General features: G+C 38.3%; 1 protein-coding gene across 1 annotated transcript in view; it reads right to left on the minus strand.

The window, feature by feature from the left end:
* Positions 1–21,094, minus strand: part of ANAPC1 (anaphase promoting complex subunit 1) — an 83,909-nt gene that overhangs the window by 59,119 nt on the left and 3,696 nt on the right. Inside the window, 14 exon segments of the mRNA XM_014558298.2 lie at positions 398–585; positions 1,342–1,402; positions 1,934–2,074; positions 4,523–4,657; positions 7,848–7,913; positions 8,004–8,094; positions 9,490–9,585; positions 12,030–12,239; positions 13,166–13,386; positions 13,608–13,753; positions 15,496–15,569; positions 16,635–16,717; positions 17,309–17,409; positions 17,610–17,661. Of these exon segments, the coding sequence (XP_014413784.2) occupies positions 398–585; positions 1,342–1,402; positions 1,934–2,074; positions 4,523–4,657; positions 7,848–7,913; positions 8,004–8,094; positions 9,490–9,585; positions 12,030–12,239; positions 13,166–13,386; positions 13,608–13,753; positions 15,496–15,569; positions 16,635–16,717; positions 17,309–17,409; positions 17,610–17,661 (1,665 nt within the window).

Genomic DNA, 21,094 nt, shown 5'->3' on the forward strand with positions numbered 1-21,094 from the left:
TGAGACACACTGCAGGCCCAGTACTGAGCAAATCTCTAGTCTGTGATCTCTTTGTGATTCAGTTTCTTCATCAATAAACCAAGACGACTACTATTACTAATCCTAGCAGAACCAGCAGCCATTTACAAAGATGAAATGAGAAATAGCAGTCAAAGTGCTCTACCACGTCATAAAACGTGATCATTCTAATTACTAGTAAAATAGTATTAACACTAAATACTTGGTTTATAATGTACAGACACAATAAGCCTTAGTATTATTCCGTTTTGTTGAATGAGGGATGCCTTCTAGTAAACTGACCTGTTATACACTCTGAATGCTGTATTGCCAGTTAGGCAAACATTTGCTTTGATAACAACAGAATAACTCAAGAAGAAAATCAATTTTATGTACTTACATTTCTTGTCCAGGCTAAGCGGTCTGTGTTATAACCCATCATGTTCATGAGACAAATCACAAATAAATTCCACTCTGAGTGGTAACTGGGTCCTCCCGGAGCGCTGTGGACACTGTACCACTTGACAAGCATCTGAACAGCTATTTCTTTTGGCAGGATAAACTTAATTGCTTGCAAACATGTTTGCACTGTTAAAAGCAAAGATTAATTTTAGTATGCTTCCTATGTATGCATTCTTTTCCCTTTTGAATAAGAACATTTTTAAACAACTACCATGTAAAGGTCAATTACTATGAACAGAGAACTGTCATTAAAGAGCCAGTGGGATGCTGACCTAGCCAATCATTTGACACTGAGTTCAACAGCGCTTACAAGAGGTCTTAGAACAGATTTTCAATCATTAATTTGTATCAGAAATAAAATAACCAAACATCCCATTTTAATAACTCAAGCAGACTCCAATTTTATTAAAACATTTTTGATTGTATTTTTACTATAATATCAAGTTTTAGTGAGTTAAGGCAATTATTTTAATTTCTCAATTTCTCTAACAATGAGAGATCTATTTTTGGATTAAAACTCATCAAATATGCCAAAAACTATTTAGTTACTTGAGCTTCCTTGTTGCTCAGATTTTCCTGCAAGAGGCATGACCACACACTTGGAATCGCGCTGCGTGGCACTGCTCATCATAAGCTCCCTCACAGAAGCAGAGCCAGCACATCCTTCCAGTGCACCCCCGGCTTAGAGCCCACGTGGAGTGAACAGCACAAAAGTGCTCCCCTGCTCTTTACAATTTCTCTGCACAGTAAAACCTCCATCCCATGGCTTCAAAAACAGCCAAAATTTTAAAACCCCAATTATTAATGCAAACCAGCAATTACTCCAAATCTTCTAAATCAAACTAAGAACACACAAAAGTGAGGTTCGATCCTCAGTCGTACCCAATTCAGAGGTGGCAATTTCAGGAATAGTGATCCTAACCATGGAGCCATTACTCAGTTCCTGAGAAAAGAATGGAAACAAACAAGAGCAAGTAAACAGAATCTGCGCATTCAGGCTTTGAATGTCTTAAAAATAGCTGGTGACTGTTTGCCTGTCAAAGCAAATCCAAAAAGTACATGAATAAGCAGTAATATCTTTCAAACAAAATTGAATACTTTGAAATTTCAGAAACAATAAACGTGCTTATTTGTAAAACATTTGCAAAAAGTCTTGTCTTTAATAAAGTGTCTAATTTTCATGTAGACATTGAGTCACCATCACCCAGAAGTCTCACTTTTAAAGATAAAAATCACGTCCATATAAAATTCAACCGATTAAATACGCTTTGTTTTCAATAAATTTTTAATAAACTTCAGAAAAGTTGCTTTTTAAAAATGGTGCAAAAAAAATGACACATTACAGGAGATTTTAAAAATCACAACAAATATATGTTTCCATTTTTCAGACAAAATCCTTCATCCTAACAAATTTTAAACAACCCTAATTCTTGGAAAGCTACATAACCTTTTAAAAATAAGCACGTATACTTACTAGAGTTACTCTGTTGTGGACAGGGTCTCTGATGGAATGAATGTACGTTCCAAGCTGCTGGAAAGTACAATCCTCATTACAGAGAGACTCATGAAGCTTGGAAGAATCCCTCAGTTCTGGAACTGGGGACAACAGAACAGCCTGCAAAAGCCACAAATACAACACCTATGAAGCATTTGGGGGGAAAGTGAGGATAAAGAAATGTTGTCTTTTTTGCGTATGGTCTAACTAACACTTGTACATAATGATTTAAAACCATTCTGCTCTAGGTATGATGAAGTACTTCGTAGCAGACCAAGGTCCTCACCAAGAGCAGCTAGAAAAGTAGATAAAAAGAGCAGAACATCTGACTGATGGCACTGGAGAACTGTGGACACATGTGGAATCAAGGGGCCACGACTAGGACAGAAAGGGGGAATAAGAAACGGGGTGGCCCAAAATTCTTACACCACTTTTCCCCACTCTGGGCATCTGCAGTATTTGGTGGATTCTGGGGAGGAGGGAGTATGGGCAGATGAGGGTGGCCTGGACGGCCGTGGCTAAGAGGAAGAGAAGGCAACACTTCTGGTGATGCTACAAGGCTAGAGACGTAGACTGTAACTCAGCTAAGACAGGTGACTTGAGGCTCTAAGGAGAGAGAGCAATGAGAAAGCAGACATGAAAAAGGGACTTGGTGATGTTTCCCCTACAGGCAAGTGTTTGTTCTGAAAACATAAGAACAATATTTTTTCCTGCAGTTGGGGGGTATGCAAACAAAATTTTTAAATCATCTTAGTTAATATGCAGATGCTTTCTATTTTAAATCCAGTCATGACCTCCAGCCCTTTTGGTATTTCTGTAAATCATTTTATAGGACTTCTCCAAGTGAATATTTTGTCAACACTAAAAGCCAATCAAGCATAAGATGTATTTATTATTTATTTATTATGTTTATTTACTACTCCAAAAGCTGCCCCCAAAAAACTGGCTGCACTTGTCCCGGATCTAAGCCTAATTGCACGGTCTCAGAGAGAGGTGGAAAAGCCATCAGCCAGTGTGTTACACTAGGGTCTCCCTGAGATCTCACAGCTGGCAACAGAGACACTAACCATTCCTGGGCATATGTAATTCTAAGATGGGAACCACTTTACGTTATAAAAGAATTCCTCTAAATCACACAAAACCCTCCGATAATTCTCCAGCTCTTCTCTAGAAGTTCTGCAAATGCCTTGGCTTAAAGGGAACTTTGCACCTGTATGCAACATTGCACCTGTTTAAAAAATGAAATCAGTGCCTAGACATTTCCAATACAACTGCCAGCACCAACCTTCACTCTGAACTGCCCCTCAACACCTACACTCAGATGTCTCTCAAATCCAGACCACTTTTCTCCAGGCTTCCTAACTTGGTCAGTGTGGGTATCCACCCAGGTACCCCACATCTCTCCCCAGCAGAGCACAGCACCAATCAGCTGACAGGCTGTCATCTCTCCCTCCTCCAGGCCCCTCAAGTCACTCTCCTCCTTCCCAGGACACTGCCGGAGCTCAGACCCAAATTTTTGCACGTCTTACAATGACACAGTCAGCTACATCTGGGATCTAACTGGTCTCCCTATCTTCAATCCCAAGATAAGCCTATCTAATCCTAACATTCTTAACTCCATCCTCAAAACCTGGAATGCCCAGGTGACGGCATTCAGAATAAAAACCACCTTTTCATCCTTTCCTCTTTAAAAGCATGTTAGGAAGAGTGTAAATCCCAGCTCTATCACTTATTAGCTGTATGTCTTTAGACAAGTAATTTCTTTGTACCTCTATGTACCCATTTGTAAAAGAAGGATTAATCTTTTCCTAATAAGGCTCTTCCATGGCATTAAATGAGTTAGTACATATAAAACACTGGGGTCAGTGCCTCGCACACAGATAACACTGGGAAACAGGTTGTTATCATTATCCCTGCTCTGCCTCACCCAGCAGACTGCCTGTACTTCTGCAAGCATTCATTGCATAGGCTTGCTGAGTCTTAACTTCTGCGCTAGGAGATGGAGAAACAAATAGGCATTAAAAATGTTCCACACTCTCCTGCCTCCACACCCATGCCCACAGGACTCCTCTTTATACCAGTGCCCCTTTCCACTCCAACATCCCACTCATCCTCCAGGTCCTTACCACACTGGACATGTCTCTCAGAGATGAGCCTTTGGTTCTGCCACACCATCCCATCAGAATGTATCTTTCATCGATGAATCTCCTATGGTGCTTTCTGCTCCTCATTCGTAAGTCTTTAATGGTCTCCTCTAAACCATAATTTCTTAAAACAGACAGTACATCTATTCCACACAAGTAAATTGTGAGATCCCTCGATGAAAAGAATGCATCACTTTCCTCACTGTAACACCTTCAAAAACTACCTTATATATCACAGGGGAAGTCAAGGTAGGTTTACTGAATAGCCTGTGTTTGAAAATATTTATATTCTACAAGCATTAACTAAACTTCCAAATTCTGTCATTTTTCAACAGAAAAGAAGTTAATCACGGAAAGAATTAATATTTGGCCAAACTTCTTTAAAACACTATTAATTTCTGACAACACCTAATCCCCATCTTACCTCATCCAGGGACCCAAGCAGCTTCCTCAGAGGGTTAGGGGTGCTGATGCTGTCCAGCGGAGTGCTGGGCCGAGGCATCGTGCTGGACATCGTCAGGGAAGGAGTTGGCAGCCCAGGAATAAACACCTTTCCCACCTTTAAGCAAAAAAGTGTGGGGAAAATATATTAGCTTTAATGCATCATATTCTTAAATAAAACATTAAGGCATGTAAGCATGTATTTCCTTTGACAGTTCAAAGCTCACCAAATACAACTAAAAAGCAAAGAGAGTTAAAATTTTAATAATGTATCAAATTCCACCATCCAACTACAGTATCTTGGCATAAATTCCTTTAGTCTAATTCCTTCTTTTCATTACTGAGGACCATTTTTTTGCAGGAAATAGGGGGAATATTAATAAAGTCAAGACATTATACAAAATTCAAGTATACTATGCATTTTTCCACCTTGAGGTAAAGACAGCAGGGACACTAAGCTTTCAGAGACTATAAACATCAATCTTGTTAACTAAGTCTCCTGGCAGGAAGAAAGAGCACCAAGCACTTCTGGGGGGGCCAAAAAAATTAGGCTGAAATAATCCAGAAATTAAATCCAACCTAATTCTAACTGCGCTCTCTAGCTCACAATCTGTCTTTAATCATAAACTCTCAAATAGTTCTTCCTCAAAAAGACCGTACATAAAGTAAATTCTTCATTGACCTTAAAAGAATGAATTGACAATCCACGATAGCTATCCATGGGGTTCTCAGGAAAAACACAACAGAAATTCACATCCAGACAAGCTGAAAACTCTTGATAAGATTAGCAGGAGATACTCAGAACTAAAGTCAAATTTTAACAATATACACATTTAGGTCAATATACTACCTGAGAGCTAATAAAATTACAAAAGTTGCCCAAATGAAGTCCTTAGGATTAAAAAACAAAAATGACAGTGAGAATCAGTATATATATAGGTTTTAAAAGCCATCAGAGACCTCCAGGGCATAATAATACAGAGTAAGCACATGCCACACTATCCTTCCCACTAATTACCACCACTACCAAGTCTGCATGAAACTTACAATGCAACTAACAGAAAACTCTAAAAGGGTGGGCAAGAAGACTGGCCGGGACCTGAGAACCAGGAATGACCTGTGAATTCCCTACATCTTTGCTTTTGTTTTCTTATCTCCCTACATAACCAGGCCTTGGGCTCTCCAGGGGCCTGCAACCCCAAAATGCCCACAGGCACAGACCAAAAGAGAGCCCACGAAAACCTTACTCTTTTTGCCAAAACTTGCTCAGGAAGAGAGTGACCAAGTAGGGCAGAAACATTTTTGCCACATCTGCCCTACTCTAGACAAACACATGGAAAAAGCCACAGCCCTCAGTGCCCTCCCCACCAGGAGCTGAGGATGGAGACTAGAGGCAGTCCTGTCATCCCACCTGCAAGGACTAGGTGGCGCGCCTCCCCCAGCACAGAGACGGGAGGCCAGGCCAAGCTTACATCCCAGCGCCGCAGAAACCAGGTGGCAGGGCCTCTCTTCCTCATTCCTCATCAGGCGGACAGAGGCATTCAGTGAGGAGGCAGCCCCTCTCATCTCCAGGAGGCAGCCCCTCTCCACCTCCCCACGGTGCCCAGCAACTGTCAAGAGGGAGGAGCCTGGCTTCCATCCTTGCTAGATAATAAATAAGGCAGCCTACCTCTCCCCTTTCCTCTCCCACAGAGACCGAGGGGAGCACTGTATTCCATCCGCACCCTGAAATAACCCTTTGTCCCAACTAGGGAGTAAGGTGAGGAACATAGAGGAAGGAAACAGAGAAAAGAACTTTCTAAATCTGTGTATGAAATCCTGGGCAGGCCCCTGAGTGACCCATGTATGAAACTGACCAACAACGACACAGTAAAAGATCTGAGAACTAAACACTGGCCCATAACACCATTCAGTTCTCAAACTGGCCTCCAGGTAGCACGGACGTTGAGGCAGACCACAGTGTCATTACGGGAGCAGGCAGGGAAAAAGGCCCACGAAAGCCTGCTCTCCTTGGCCGAAGAATCAGAAGAGGAATAGCTTAACAAGATAGAAAAGTTTCAGACGATAGCCAGCCTACCCCAGGCAAACATGATGGGAAAATACCAAACCCCACCACCAGCCCTGACAGCCAAGGCCAGACTTCCATTCTCACCTGGCTGTAATGAGGCACCAATTTGGGAAAAAACAAAAAGTTATGGATCAGCAAGAATGTAAAGAAAACAATAAAAAACAAAACAAAAACAAAATACTGTGTATCACCAAGAATGCAAAAAATGTAAAGAAAAAATAAAAACAAAAACCTACAGATCAGCAAGAATAGAAAGCAGCTCTGAGAACGCTCATCCACTGCTGGAAGCAAGGAGTCAGGAGAGATGCAAACTGGCGCAACTTACACTTTGGAAAACAGTATGACACCACATAGCCAAGTTGAGTATGCATGTATTCCAAAGGCTAGAGACATGAATTTTTAAAAAAACTGTTCTAAGCATTGATTACTAGAGGAAACAGCAGAAACAGCACAAACAGCAGAAATAACAAAAGCTGATAAAATAGTAAAGTTTGGGTGTAACAGTGAATGAGTAACAGCTACACGTCAACAAATAAATCTAGAAATAACATACTATTGAGCAAAATAATCAAGTCAGAGAATACAGTATGTTTCCTTTATATGAACATTCAAAAATAAGGAAAACTAAACAGTTCACTCCTTAGTGATACATACATAACTGTGAAAACCAGTCATAAAAACAAGGGACTGATTTACTGCTGTCTTCGGGAGATGAAGACGCAGTAAGGAAAGAACACCCAGGAGACTATAAAGATACTGACAACACTGTTTCTTAACCTGGGTAGTGAACGTTCATTTCATTATTCTTCAAACTGTGCACATTAAAGTTTCACAATTCAAATTTGTAAATTTACAATATTCTGTATGAAAATTTCACAAATGTTTAAATAGATACAGCTGACATATTATACATTTAATATAATGAAACTTTACTAAAACTTTGGAGACTTAACAAAGCTACTCATACATCAGTTTCAAAACTACATTCTTTAACCTTCAGTTAACTTTTTTTTAATATATATAATCTATGCATACTCATTAGAGGTTCCCCGCTACATCGGGTTCCTCATGCCAATCTATCTAACAGCAGTGAGCCCTAGACCTCCAATTAGGCCCAAGCTAAATTGAAGCCTTCATTTTCAACTCTTAGAAAAACCTTCCACCAAGCCCTGCAGACAGGAGGCAACGAACTGTAAGGAAGTAGCCCTACTAAAAGCATGAAGTGCTATTTATGACTTACCCGAACCACTCCTGTGTACAGCACCAGGTTTCCACTGCCTTCCAGGACCAGCATAGTGTCTATCTTCTAAAAAAAATAAAGGCAAAAAATTTATTTTCCAATCTGTGCAAATTATGAAGCACAATGATTTCCAATAAGAAATGTGCCTGCACTTACCTCCACTGGCGCTGCATCCTTTGCCTGTATGTTGGTGATGGAGCCAAAGATGAGCTGGGTTTTATCATTACTCTCTTGAAACTTTACACATCTAAGTATTCAAATAAAAAAAAACAAATACACTACTGATACATGCGACAACCGGTACTGATCTCAAGGATGTATTATGCTGACTGTAAAAAGTCACTTTCAAAAGGTTACCTACTGTATGATTCCTTTATAATAACATATTCAAATGACAAAATTACAGAGGCGGAGAAGAGATTGGTGGTTGCCAGAGGTCAGGGATGGAGGTAGGTGGGTGTGGGTTACAGCATAAGAGGGAGCTGTGAGGTAACAGAGGTTCTGGCTCTTGATTGCGGTATTTGCACGAACCTACACGTGGGAGAAAACTTCATGGAATCATGCACACACACAAATGAGTACACATAAAACTGATGAAGTCTGAATAAGATGTGTGGATTGTGCTGACGTCAATCTCCTTGCTCTGATCACGCACTAGTTATGTGAGGTTATCTCAGGGGAAAGTGAAGGATACACAGGACTGCTACGATTTTACAACTGCCTGTGATCTGTGGTAATTTCAATAGTAAAAGGTCAGTAAGTGGGCAAATATATGAATAAACATTTCACCTAAGGAGATAAATGAATGGCTAGTAAGCGCACAAGATGCTCAACATTAACGTCATTAGGGAAATGAAAATTAAAACCACTTCACACCCACCACGGTGGCTACAATCAAAGAAAATGACAATATGCAATGTTGCTAAGGATGAAGAAATCGGAACCCTCCAACAGTGCTGGTGGGAGTGGAAGATGGTGCAGCTTACTTAGAAAACATGGTCAGTAATTTCTTTAAAAGTCTACAAAGAATTTATTGTTTGATCCCCTCTGAGATACCTACCTAAGAAAAATGAAATCATATATACCAACACAAAAACTTCTGTACCCATGTTCATAGCACCGTAATTCACAATGGTCAGAAAAGTAGAAACAAACCAAATGTCCATCCACTAATGACTGGATAAACAAAATGTGGTAAATCTATACAATACTACACAGCAAGAGGAATAAAATACTTATATATGTTATAAGATGTTAGCTAAAAAACATGCTAAGTGAAAAAAAGGTGCACACAAAAATACTGTATGGTTCTGTTTACATAAAATATCCAGAATAGGCAAATCTACACAGGCAGAAAGCGTATGGAGTAGTTGCCTGAAGCTGGGAATGAAAACAGAGAGACTGATGCAAGTTAAGTATAAGGGATCTTTTTAAAGTGATAGAAGTATTTTAAAACTGGGTTGTGGTGATGGTTATATAACTCTGTAAATTTACTAAGAATCTTTTAATTGTACACTTAAAACACGTCAGTTTTATGGTATGTAAATCATTTCAATGTGAAAGAAGAGAAAGAAAAAGCAAAGCACAGCAAAGCAGCTAAGCCTGTTTACACACAATCAGCGAGACACGCATGCGCACTTACCGTAACTGCAGCTGGGACTCTACTAAGAAGCACAAGAACTTTTGCCCACATAAGTCAGATGTAATAAAGACTTTGGAGGCCTGTGAATTTTTCTCCCTGTGATAGATATATTAATAAAGAAATTGTTAGCACTGGCTCAAAAGTCTACCACAGTAACAAATAAGTCTTTGAAAATATTCTGCAAGAAATACTACTTGAGCCAAGCAATAACTTTGAAGAGACAGAAGCACTTCTAAGAATTGAACTTCATGATCTCTAAAATGCCTTTCAGTTCTTTGATTCTGAGCCCACTGCATGGCTTTTTGAGGGGAAATTACAATAAATGTAATCACTACAAACAGACTTTTTAGTTCCATAATATGCAAGTTGCCTATTGTTAAAGGAATGCACACTTGACTTCCTATCTCTTAAAGGGCCTAAGGGGTCAGATTCTGACCTCTCCGATCTGTCCTCTCTCTCTCTCAGATTAGGCTCCACTTGATCCCTTTTTTAAACCATATTCAAAAATTCTCAATTCTCAAAAAATTTCTTTGTAGAGTGGTACAGAAGACCATAACTCTGTAAAATAAAGATCTGCAATATATTCAACTTACCAATAAGCTATTTAAAGACAAGTGATTTTTACATACAGGAAACTTTTATTTTATATACAAGGATTAAAACCAGAACCTACTTCAACATGGTACTCACATCTTTACCTTACCACTGCCTATCCCCTGCCCGCCAGTCTAAGGACACGCATTTGCCCTCTATTTCACATGTGAGCCCCACTCCTGCCCCATCTATCTGACAGCCATCACCTTCTTCTCCCCAAGGCTAATCTCTCCACTTGTGCTCCTTCCTGGCTCCTTGTTCCATCAATCATTTCCTTTCCTTCATACTTTCAATGGTCTCCCTGCTCTGGGCATAGTCCTTGTAGCCTACCCTTTCATATTAAAATTTAAAAAGTCTTGAAATACGAAAACGAACTAAGCATTAAGTTATATAAAGGATTTATTGTAAATTTGGCTGGCTGTAAAAACAGAACTCTCCCTTGACGCTGAGGCTCCCTCTAGCTACTTTTGTAACCTCATTCCCATTCAAAGGTAAAATCCTTAGACAGTCTGCATACCTACGTCCACCTCCTCTGGCCCATACATTCTCCCACCCCACCCCATTCGCCTACCCCGCCAAGCGCTCTGGCCGAGGTCTCCAGTGAACTCACTGCCGCCCGGGTGCCGCCTCTCTGAGCTCCTCTCTCAGTGCCACATCTCACCGGCACCTGGCACCTGGCAGTACTGGCACTTTCTTCCTAAAAGCCTCTTTCCCTGTGTTCCGTGACAAGTCCTGCTCCTTCTCCTGCCTGCCCTCTCTTGCTTCGTCTCTCTGCAGCAGCTTTCTCTCTTTTCTCTTTTCACCCTCAAAATCCTAAGTTTCCAGGACTTCAGTCCCTAGCCCTCTTCTGTTTATACACGATCTGGTTTTAACTATTTGGAGGTCAGAGACTCTCTGAGAATCTAATGAATGTGAAAATCCTCTCCTCAAGAAAAGGCCTCTATACAACACACACCCACGACTACTACTTCTGTTCCCGCAGGTTACGTGAACCAGGCCCCTGCAACTACAGGCTCATCCACGGGCCCCCAGGAGCCCCGGGAACCCGACCTCCACGCACTCCATAAATTCCAACCCACCCATCTTGCCTCTGTCACCACTGATAAGCAACAACTCTCTCCCCAGAGCTTATGACCCACCTATAGAGCACATGGGCATAATACAGAGGTTATGACCACACATAAAGCTGTAAGGACACAGCTCTCACCAAAGTGAACAGACCTAATGGGCAATCTCTCTCAAGCTCCCCTTTCTCAGCCCCTTCCCCTCCTCCTGCACGAACAAGGTGAGAGTATGTGTAATTCCCTGAACATACCACACACTCACACGTCTGAACTTTTGTTCTGATCCCCTCTAACTACTGTGTCCTGCCCCTGCTTACCCACCCAGCACACATCTAGTCATCCCTTCCAAAGCGCTCCCAGCAGAACCAGCAGTGTCCTCTGTGTCATCCTTCTCCAACTATCTCTTTTTGAGGACAGGGACAGTGACTCACTTGCCTGATAACCCACAGCCACTAGCACACATACTGGCATTGGCTGAATGAATGAATGATTAAAGAAAACATAAAAAAAAGAAAGGTCACGCAGAACAGAGGTCTGAGCTGTGTTTCCCAAAAAGAACCACCGATACTCTACTCACATAAAGACAAAACTTAAGAAAAATGTTATAAAATCCCAAGCTTCCTAGTCTCTGGAAATTAGTTGCTTCTCCCTAAAACAACAAACACCTCAAATCTGAGCAATTACTACCACTAAGTCAGGGAAGAAATGACAAATGACAAAAGAATATCCCTTAACATCATTAGTATCCTCTACTGCAAGTGAACCAGCCTTACTGTACGTCTCGGTGTATTTTTGTAAGTATTAATAACTCCTTATATTCAAAGGAAGCCTCTAAAACTTTTTAATCATTTTTCTTTGAATACAAACATATATACTCCAAACCTTATATTAGCAATCGTTTCTGTCCACAAATGGTCAATACAAAGCTCAGGAACAATCGGCTCTGTTTCTGGTGCGAGAAAGGAGCCATTAGAATTACTAGTTGGAGAATGAGAAATACTGTGTCTCTTTGGAGATTGATTATGGCTTGAAAGGTTGAACCTCTGCACCCCTGAAAAAGAGTGCACTCCTAAGGCAGGAGAATGAGCACGACTGCAAAATAAACAGAAAAGAGAGCACATTGCAGTTAGTGATGCAGGCTGCAACGACCGGTTCACTGTTGGACAGCACAGGGAACTATGCTATGGAGAAAAAGAATATGAAAACAAATCTGTGTGTGCTCACGTATGACTGAAGCATTGTGCTGTACACCAGAAACTGACACAACACTGTAAACTGACTATACGTCAATAAAAAAAAAATATATATATATATACACACACACACACATACAGGAAAGAAAATGCAGGCTGATGTAACATACTTTCCAATAATCTCTCCAAATTCTATGCACAGCAAGCATTCATGGCATAAACCCAGTTAGAAATGCAATTTTTTTTAAAAAAGGAAGTAGCTACTTAAATGTTTTGCATTAACAAGCTTCATTATATTCTAAAGATTTAGAATTCCTGTTAGAATTCATTTCTTTAAAACTGAAAATTAGTTCATTTTCTGCCTTAGAAAATGAATTGGTTATACTATTCAGAAAAGTCTGAACGATGTCCCTGTATATTTAGACACATACATACCAACAACACTAAGTCCCTATAGCACCAGGTAGATATTAACAAAAGCAGAAGAAAAACTAATGCAAAGTAAGACAAAAGAAAATGGTACCAAAATGTTTTTGTAATTACTATTCACCAAACTACTGCCACTTAGTGGTAAAAATGAAACAATTTTATGACAAGCCCCGGCAGCTTCTAAATGTGACTCACTGAAAAAGTAACACAGTAGGCCTGGAAGTCTTGGTAAAAAGAGCACAACTGGAATAATGCTATTTTCCCTAAAAATACCCAGGGGCTGTCAACAGAAAGTTTAAATCCTTCAAATCTCAAGAGGAAGTTTAAAAAGAAGGTATCTTTTTCTTGGGATGTGTTTTCTGAAAGAAGGAAACGCTTCCACACATTAATTCCCACCTGAGAGCTGCCATGTTGGAAATAGAAGGTGAACGGGAGTGTAGGCTGGGTGAGGAGGCTGAGCGGCTCTGGCTGTGGATGGAGGAGTAGTTCTGGAAAGGTGAAGCCATGGGGGACTCTCCCTTGGACAGGCTTCTGAGGTGTGCTGTGAGGGAGCTGCTGGTGGCTACGTTCTGTGGCGTTCCCCCCTGTTCAGAGAACTTTAAAACAACATTCTCTTCCTTAGGTTAAAATGAAAAGAAGGGGGAAAAAGAAAAGACAATTAGATTAAAAGGGCAATTTCCTTGGGTGAGTACAAGGTAGTTGCCAGTTATTAAAGACATAATATTTCTTTTTCCCTAAGACACTCAATCTTTTTCACAGATGATTCTTTCAAAAACATGCAAAGTTTTTAGTATTAACTATCATTCCGTATTAACAAGTGGCATGACTTTACCCTTACCTCTGTTTTGACTCTCCGAAGAGCCCACAAAGAATGCAAACCTTGAACAGTGTCATAGGTCATTACAATGGAGGGATCAGTGTTGAGAAAAACAATTTTCATTGCATGATCTACAACATATTGCACCCGGGATGAACCGAAAAGACCTTAAAGATAAAACAGAAATGATCAGGTATAGAACAACAGACTTTTCAAGACTACTGTTTATGACTTGACTCTTACAATTCCTAAAGATAAAGAGAAATCAAGGCCACTAAGTCACAAAAAAAAAATTTATCAACCCTCAATCTTTAATAAATTTACTTTGGACATCAATTTCTTAAAATAAACTAAAGATGAGAGTGTTATGAGTTTTGATTTCACACATGTACATTAAATGTTGAAGATCTGTGCTGACTAAACCATTAAATTCATAAGCCACAGGTAAAAGGCCCATGACTCCTTTAATAACTGACTTATTCATAAAATTGCAATCAACTATTCTGCCAAGTTTGACTTCCTACTGGCTCTTTTCTGTATGAAATCTATCCTATACGGTAACTATTCAAACAGTGCTGAACAGTACACTGCTGTTTCTGCTTTACTGGGTACACAAGCAAAGGAAGTTTTTTCCTAGTGAGTTCAGCTTTTATGTCTACAGGACCATAAATTGGTTTCTATATCCTTATTTGACAGCTTCCCAAATGATTCCCTCCAGTTAAGATATTAGAAAATTTTAAAAGCAGAATTATTTCATAAAAATAAGATGTACTTTATAAAGAAAGAAATAAAAATCACTCATAATTCCACTCAAAATAACATCTGGAAGCATTCCTCCTAGATTTTTTCCTATACAGATAATACATATTTTCTATGTTTTTACAAAACTAGAGTCGTATAATATTTAGTTTTGTACCTAACATTATGAATAAGCAATTCCTCAGATCGTTAAATATTATTAAAAACATGATCAATAAGGGCTGCAATCACAGGCTGTGACATATATATTTTGGTTGTCTGTAGTAGTTAGTATTATAATACAGAATTATGAATAAACTTTTTCTGCGAAAGGCCAAGGAGTAAATAGTTTAGGCTTTGCGGACCACATACTGACTCTACTGCATAATTTTTTTTGTTATTTTTCTTATAATCTTTTAAAAAGGTAAAAACCATTCTTAGCTCATAAGCCTTACAAAAACAAGCTGGATTTAGCCCATGGGCTGTAGTTTCCCAAGCTCTGATATAGAAGATAAAAACCTCAGTGGTATTTCAGAATATGTACTTGGGATAAGGTCCTTAAAATAAAATTGGTCAAAGAATAAAAATACTTTTTTTTAAGCCTCCAAGCCCTCATTATTCACAATTACCTATTACGTTTTGTCACATTTAAAATTTTTAAATAAGCATCTAGAAATACCTCTAGGAAATATTAAAAGTCTGAGTCCCAGCAAATTATGTTATTATGAGCAAGGGAAATGAAATATTAAAATTTACAGTCTCCAAAAAAAAGAAAAGAAAAGAAATTTACACAGTGAAGATCTAAGGCCCTATATTTCTTTTTTTCCAAAAAAAGAAACAATTTTAATTTAAGTACTGTTCATTTACTTATTAATTACTGAGGAACAGAGTCCAGAGTCATCTATAGGTAAGTAAGAAAATATATCAGTGTTCCTGCTTGATGTATAGGCTCTATTTTTTACTAAAAGAATAGTTGTTAAAACAGTTAATACCAGGATATTCAAGTTCTTGCATTAATATGAATTATTTTCATGATAAAAAGTCATTTTAAATGCTTATATTATACTATTTTTATAAAACAATTTAAATTTTCATAAGCTCCTTCATTTCCTCCCCACTCCCAAACTCAAAAAAGAGCTTACTGTAGAAGAATTTATACAAATACACTTACTTCCAGATTTACACACAAGCGGTGTTATTTCATCTAGCGGATGCAGCATGCTGAACATAGTGGGTAAAGGTTCTCTAGTAATGAACAAATAAACAGTCAATCACCAACACAAGATGACTCCATTTGTGCACAAATTTTGCACTCCCCTTGCAAAGAAATATCTTCTGCAGATTATGCCAGCAATTAGAAACCTACCAACTCCAAAAGTAACCCTCTAAACTTTTTATGTACTGTTTTTCAGAGTATCTTCGATTTCATTCCTAGAAATCTCTCCCCTTACGCAGGGTAACTCTATGTACATGCTCCCAGCAAGAACTTAGCATAGCCCAGGGAATATCTGCAAGCAGCAGTCATCACATTGCAGTACCAACAGAGTAATGGGTATAAGACAGTCATTTTTTTTTTAAACCTCTCTTAGGGGCGGTATGGCTCTGACAACTAAGGAAGAAATGTAGTCTCCTACACCTATTTGCAAAGGAGTGCACTTAAAAAAGAAGAAAAACACCAAGTAGATAAAATGGCTGCATTTTCTCAAGGAGTGACTGAAAAAAAGAGGAAAAAAACAGGCCTTCTGTCTAAACACATAAGTAGATTAAAAGCCATAAGGAAATTTAAAACTTAGTGTCTCCTTGCACCAAACTATGACAAGCACTGTATGTTCCTGCCCTTCAGTGAGCTCACAACCAATTCGGGAGACAAGGTAACACCACCATGTGTTACACACCTAATACGTATGAAGCCCTACATCAAAGATTATATTCATTAGCTCGTTAAATCTCTGCATAAATTCTAAGAAGTAAATGATAGTTTTCTCCCTGTAACAGGTAAGGAAACTAAAGCCAAATTTAATAATTTGCCTAAAATAACACAATGGACAAAGTGGCAGAGCTAAGAATTGAGTGTTGTTATCTTTAAGCCAACTGTTTGCTCGATTTTACTCTCTTGGGAGAAAAGCTGCAGATAATTAAGCATCAAGTGAAAAGCAGAACCTGTAAGTGTACAACGCTGAGATGAGAGGAAAAGGTGTGTGTCTGCACTGTTATCGTGGAAATTATCATCATCCCAAACTTTTAGGTAAACAATTTTACCTTAGAAGCAACGCAAAAAAAGCCCAAGTAATCATATTCTGACCTGCTTACCTGGGAGGGCCTGGAGGAACCTCATGTGAAGAAGTACTTCGTTCAAACAACAACCCATATTTGGTGGGCCAAACATTTGCTACCTATTGGGTAAAAGGGTGAGAAAAAACACAAGGAAAAGAAATGATTCTTTATAACATGCTTTTACAAAACATCAGAGAACATTAGATTTTCTTCCAATTTAATAACAGTTTTGCAAAGTAACATACTCATTAACTAGAATGTTTTTAAAGCAATTCTAACAAGCAAGTCTAAGACAAAATCAGATCTAAGGAAGAGAACTCTGATCTGAAATTCCTGCCAGTGGCTAATATCAGTACCAAAATGACAATGTGATTAAACTGTAACAACAGCATTAGTGCATGAAAAAGATGAGAAACAAGGAAAAGACTAATATTGCTCATGTGCTTGAATATAACCTAAAGTGATTTCTTATATATCACTGAAACTGGAAAAAAAAACACCTCTCAGAAAAGATTTCATAATTCACTTCACTAAATAATGCATTTTTTATGCAAAGGATAGAAATGGTTAAGCCACTATAGCTGCTAAAATTAAGTTATTTTAGTAAAAATAACATTTTTGACTACAAGAGAGTAGCAATACTTGTAAAACCAAATAATTCAAGAATATTCTCCAATAAAACACAAAAACGTTGAAACACTCAAGTTTACCTGAAAAGGCAAAGAAGCTATGTAATCCTTTCCTTCTAGGCTATGCATGTTAATACATGAGCTTTGCAATATACATATGCATTTTTCTACTTCATCACTACCTGAAAAGAGAGAGTACAACAAGATATAAGCATTTTTTCCTCCAAAATCCCAACAATCACAAATTACAATTCCCAACAGCACAAATTCTTCAATGCACAAAATAAAAATGCTTAAGCTAAACCACTATTATGAGTGGCTACTTATTTTCAATTAAACAAAAAATGAGATAAAAGATAAAATTTAAAAAAAAACAACTTACTGTAGGCCTTTTCAGACTTATCCTGTGATATAATGAAGTCACACCACAATGCCTAAAATCAAAACAAAACGCTTACCTAAGAAAATTGCATCTAAATAATAACCTATTAACTAATGGTATCTAAGAATGTTGACATCTATATAATAACTGTCCCCCCTCATCAGCTCAACACACATCCCATGGGAACAAAAAAGACTAAGATAAACTAAAATGTGATGTGGTCTCCCACTGTTGTTCTGATTTGCATTTTGCTTAATGATTAATGATGCTGAGTATCTTTTCATGCACTTACTGGTCGTTGGCGTATCTTTAGACAAATGTCTATTCAAGCCTTTGCCCATTTTTGAACTGGATTCTTTGTTTTGTTGTTAAGAGTTACAAGCGGTTTTAACTGCATTTTAGCAAATGAAAATTCATGAAGAAAACGGACATGAGAGCTGCACTCCAATCTGAAATGTCCAAAATCTACAATATACCTATGATAGCCTCAGTTTCCTTTTATGAAATCCCATCCTCCCATTCTCCAAAAGTAGGTATTTTAGCATTCTCCTTTATCCCTGATAGCTAAGAGATCACTAGCCCCTTTTCTATTTCCCCTAGATTTGTCTCTCACCTGTCTTCTCTTTCTTCGAGGCACCCATCTCTTTAATCTGAACCATGAAACAGTATCCCTGACAACAGTCCTCCTGTCCTCCAGTCAATCCTATATATTGCCACCAAAATAATCTCTTCTCAAAATAGAAAACTGATGATGTACTTTCCATTTTAAAATCCTTGCTAGGCTCCCTCCTGCATTCCTTGCTTTACATACAAGGCCCTTAAGTCTGGATCCATCCAGCATCTGCCAGCATCTCTCCACATCCACAGCCGATGTACAGCCATTGTGAACTTAGAAAAAGTCACATTTTTCCACAATTCTTTTTGCTGCAATTCTCTCTGCCTAGAAGGCCCTTCTTTTAGCAACTTACAATTCAAATAACATCTTTTCAAAAGCCTTCCTCAGAGCTCAGTGCCCTGGGCTCTCACCACACTGTGGCCACACAGCTACTACTCAGACGTTAGCTTATCTGAATACAGCATTTCAGTTTATCTATTAATTTGTTCATCTTTCTAGACTATGAGTCCTTCAATGGCAGAAGCTGTACATTCATCTCTGTCACCCAGCACCCAGTAACACTGTCTGAAATAGAGATACTAAACACTTGCAGAATGAAGGAAGGAATACACTAAGTCGGAGTCACATACACCAGCTACTATTTCTTAACCAAAGTATAAAATTATTTCTCCATATTAACAAGAAGACTAATAATAATAATAACAACAGTATGTTTTCCAAACCAAAAGGACTGAAATTATCAATCTTATGATTCCACTTACAAGGGATCTTAAGATAAGGAGACAAGAGAAAGGAGGCTGTATATCCCTGGGGTCGAGAACACAGGCAATCGTTCCCCAGTGAAATTAAGACTGAAACACAGAAGCAAAGAACTATGTAGACATAATTAAATCCACTTTTCATGTCTACCCTAAACCATACGGATTACATGGGGAAAAATTATCATCAAAAAGATCACTGGCTTCAACACTCCTGGACAGACATGCTTTCATACCTACTCTCAAATTAGGGAATAATTCAGTTTATCCTTCCTAATAAATTTTTAGAAGAGTACAAAACTCATTGGGAAATAATTAATGGAAAAAAATAAGTACACAGTGTCGAGGTACAAGGTTTACAAGTGAGGAACTTAACATTAGTAAAAAGCCTCTAAAATCTCTTGTCAATAGCCTAATAATTAATTCAGCTACTAAAATGTTTTCATTTTTCCCCCCAACTTGATATTCTAAAAATATCAAGTGTGGTAGAGCACATGCTTAGCATGCACGAGGTCCTGGGTTCAACCCCCAGTACCTCCTCCAAGAATAAATAAATAAATAAATCTAATTACTCCCCATGCCCCCACAAAAAACAAAAACAAACAAAAACACAAAAATTAAAATTTTCAGTAAGAAAAGATGGAATAGTACAGTGAGCATCTGCTTCACCTAAATCTGACAGTTATTAATGTGTTGCCATATCTGTTTATGTGTGCATTCGTGTGCATGTGGAATTGGCGGGGAGGGTGGTGCTATCTAAAAACTGTACACATCATGACACTTCACCCCTGAACACTTTATCATGCATTTCCTGAAACTAAAGATGTTCTCTCATGTAATAACAAAACCATCACCCTACCTGAGGAAAAAAAAGTCTAACTTTCTACTAGCACCTAATATCCAGTCCATTTTCAACTATTTCAGATTTCCCCAAACGTGTCTTTTTTAGCTGGAACCAAGATTCAATCAAAGTTCATTTAACAACGTTCAAAAAATATTGCATTTGGTGATGTCCCTTTTGTCTCTTTTAATCTAGAACAGTTCCCATCTTTTTTTTCCTTTCTCCAAAATTGACTTTCTAAAGAGACCAGAATGTAGACTGTCCCATATTCTGAATTTATCTAATTATCTCATGTTTTTCTTCCTTAAACTTTTTATTATGGAAAATTTCAAATACATACAAACTAAACAGAATAACATAATGAATCCTCATCAGCCAGCCATTCTTGTTTCATCCATACCTCCAGCCCATTCCTCATCTCATGATATTTTTAAAAATGGCTCTCCCTCCGTATTTCCTATAACCAGAAGTTAGGACTAGATGCTCACATTATGTAACTTTAGGAAGAAGACTGAGCAGATGACACCATGTACTTCATGCTGCGTTACAGCTGGAGTAGAACATCCCTTTGTCCCACTATCAGTGATGGAAAACTCAAATCACCATGGATATCTCCAAAGCACAGATATATTTGTTCCTTCATACTTAGCAAGTAATCCACCAGGGTGGATTACCTTGGTGCCACAGTAATACCCTTTCACCCAATAATGTTAAAATCCATTAATAATCCTTGTCTGAATCAGTTATTACATTGGAGTTTACAAAACGGTGATTTTTTAAAACTACCCTTCTTTCTACATTTATTAGTTGGCATTCTTCCATAAATAAGCATTTTCCCTCATTAACTGGATATGAACTGCACGTCTTCCTAAAAAGGCAGGGCAAATGCTTAATTCCTTCCCTTTAATTACCAATTTTCAAAATAGAGTTGGTTATAAAAGCCAACTGCAGTGATAGCAAGTTAGTTTCTTCTTTCTCTTTCTGATTATCACTATGAACCAGATTTTCACTTACTGCAATCAATTATAATCAACATGTGTTAAAGCATTTTTTGTGCCCTCATGTCTTACAAATTTTTATTGCGAATAAGAAATCAAATTACTCAAGGACAGTGTTTAAAGACTATCATTAAACTGACAAAGGATAGGGTAAAAAAAAAGATGAAATAAAAAACAAATGAAATTTTTTAAACGTACGCCCAGCTGCTAGGATCATTATGTTGTTTTCTTCATTTCTGTTAAATTTTAAGACAAAAGCTTTGTTAAATGTC

Source organism: Camelus ferus, chromosome 28 (genome assembly GCF_009834535.1).
Source record: "Camelus ferus isolate YT-003-E chromosome 28, BCGSAC_Cfer_1.0, whole genome shotgun sequence".
NCBI classification, from domain to species: Eukaryota; Metazoa; Chordata; class Mammalia; order Artiodactyla; family Camelidae; genus Camelus; species Camelus ferus.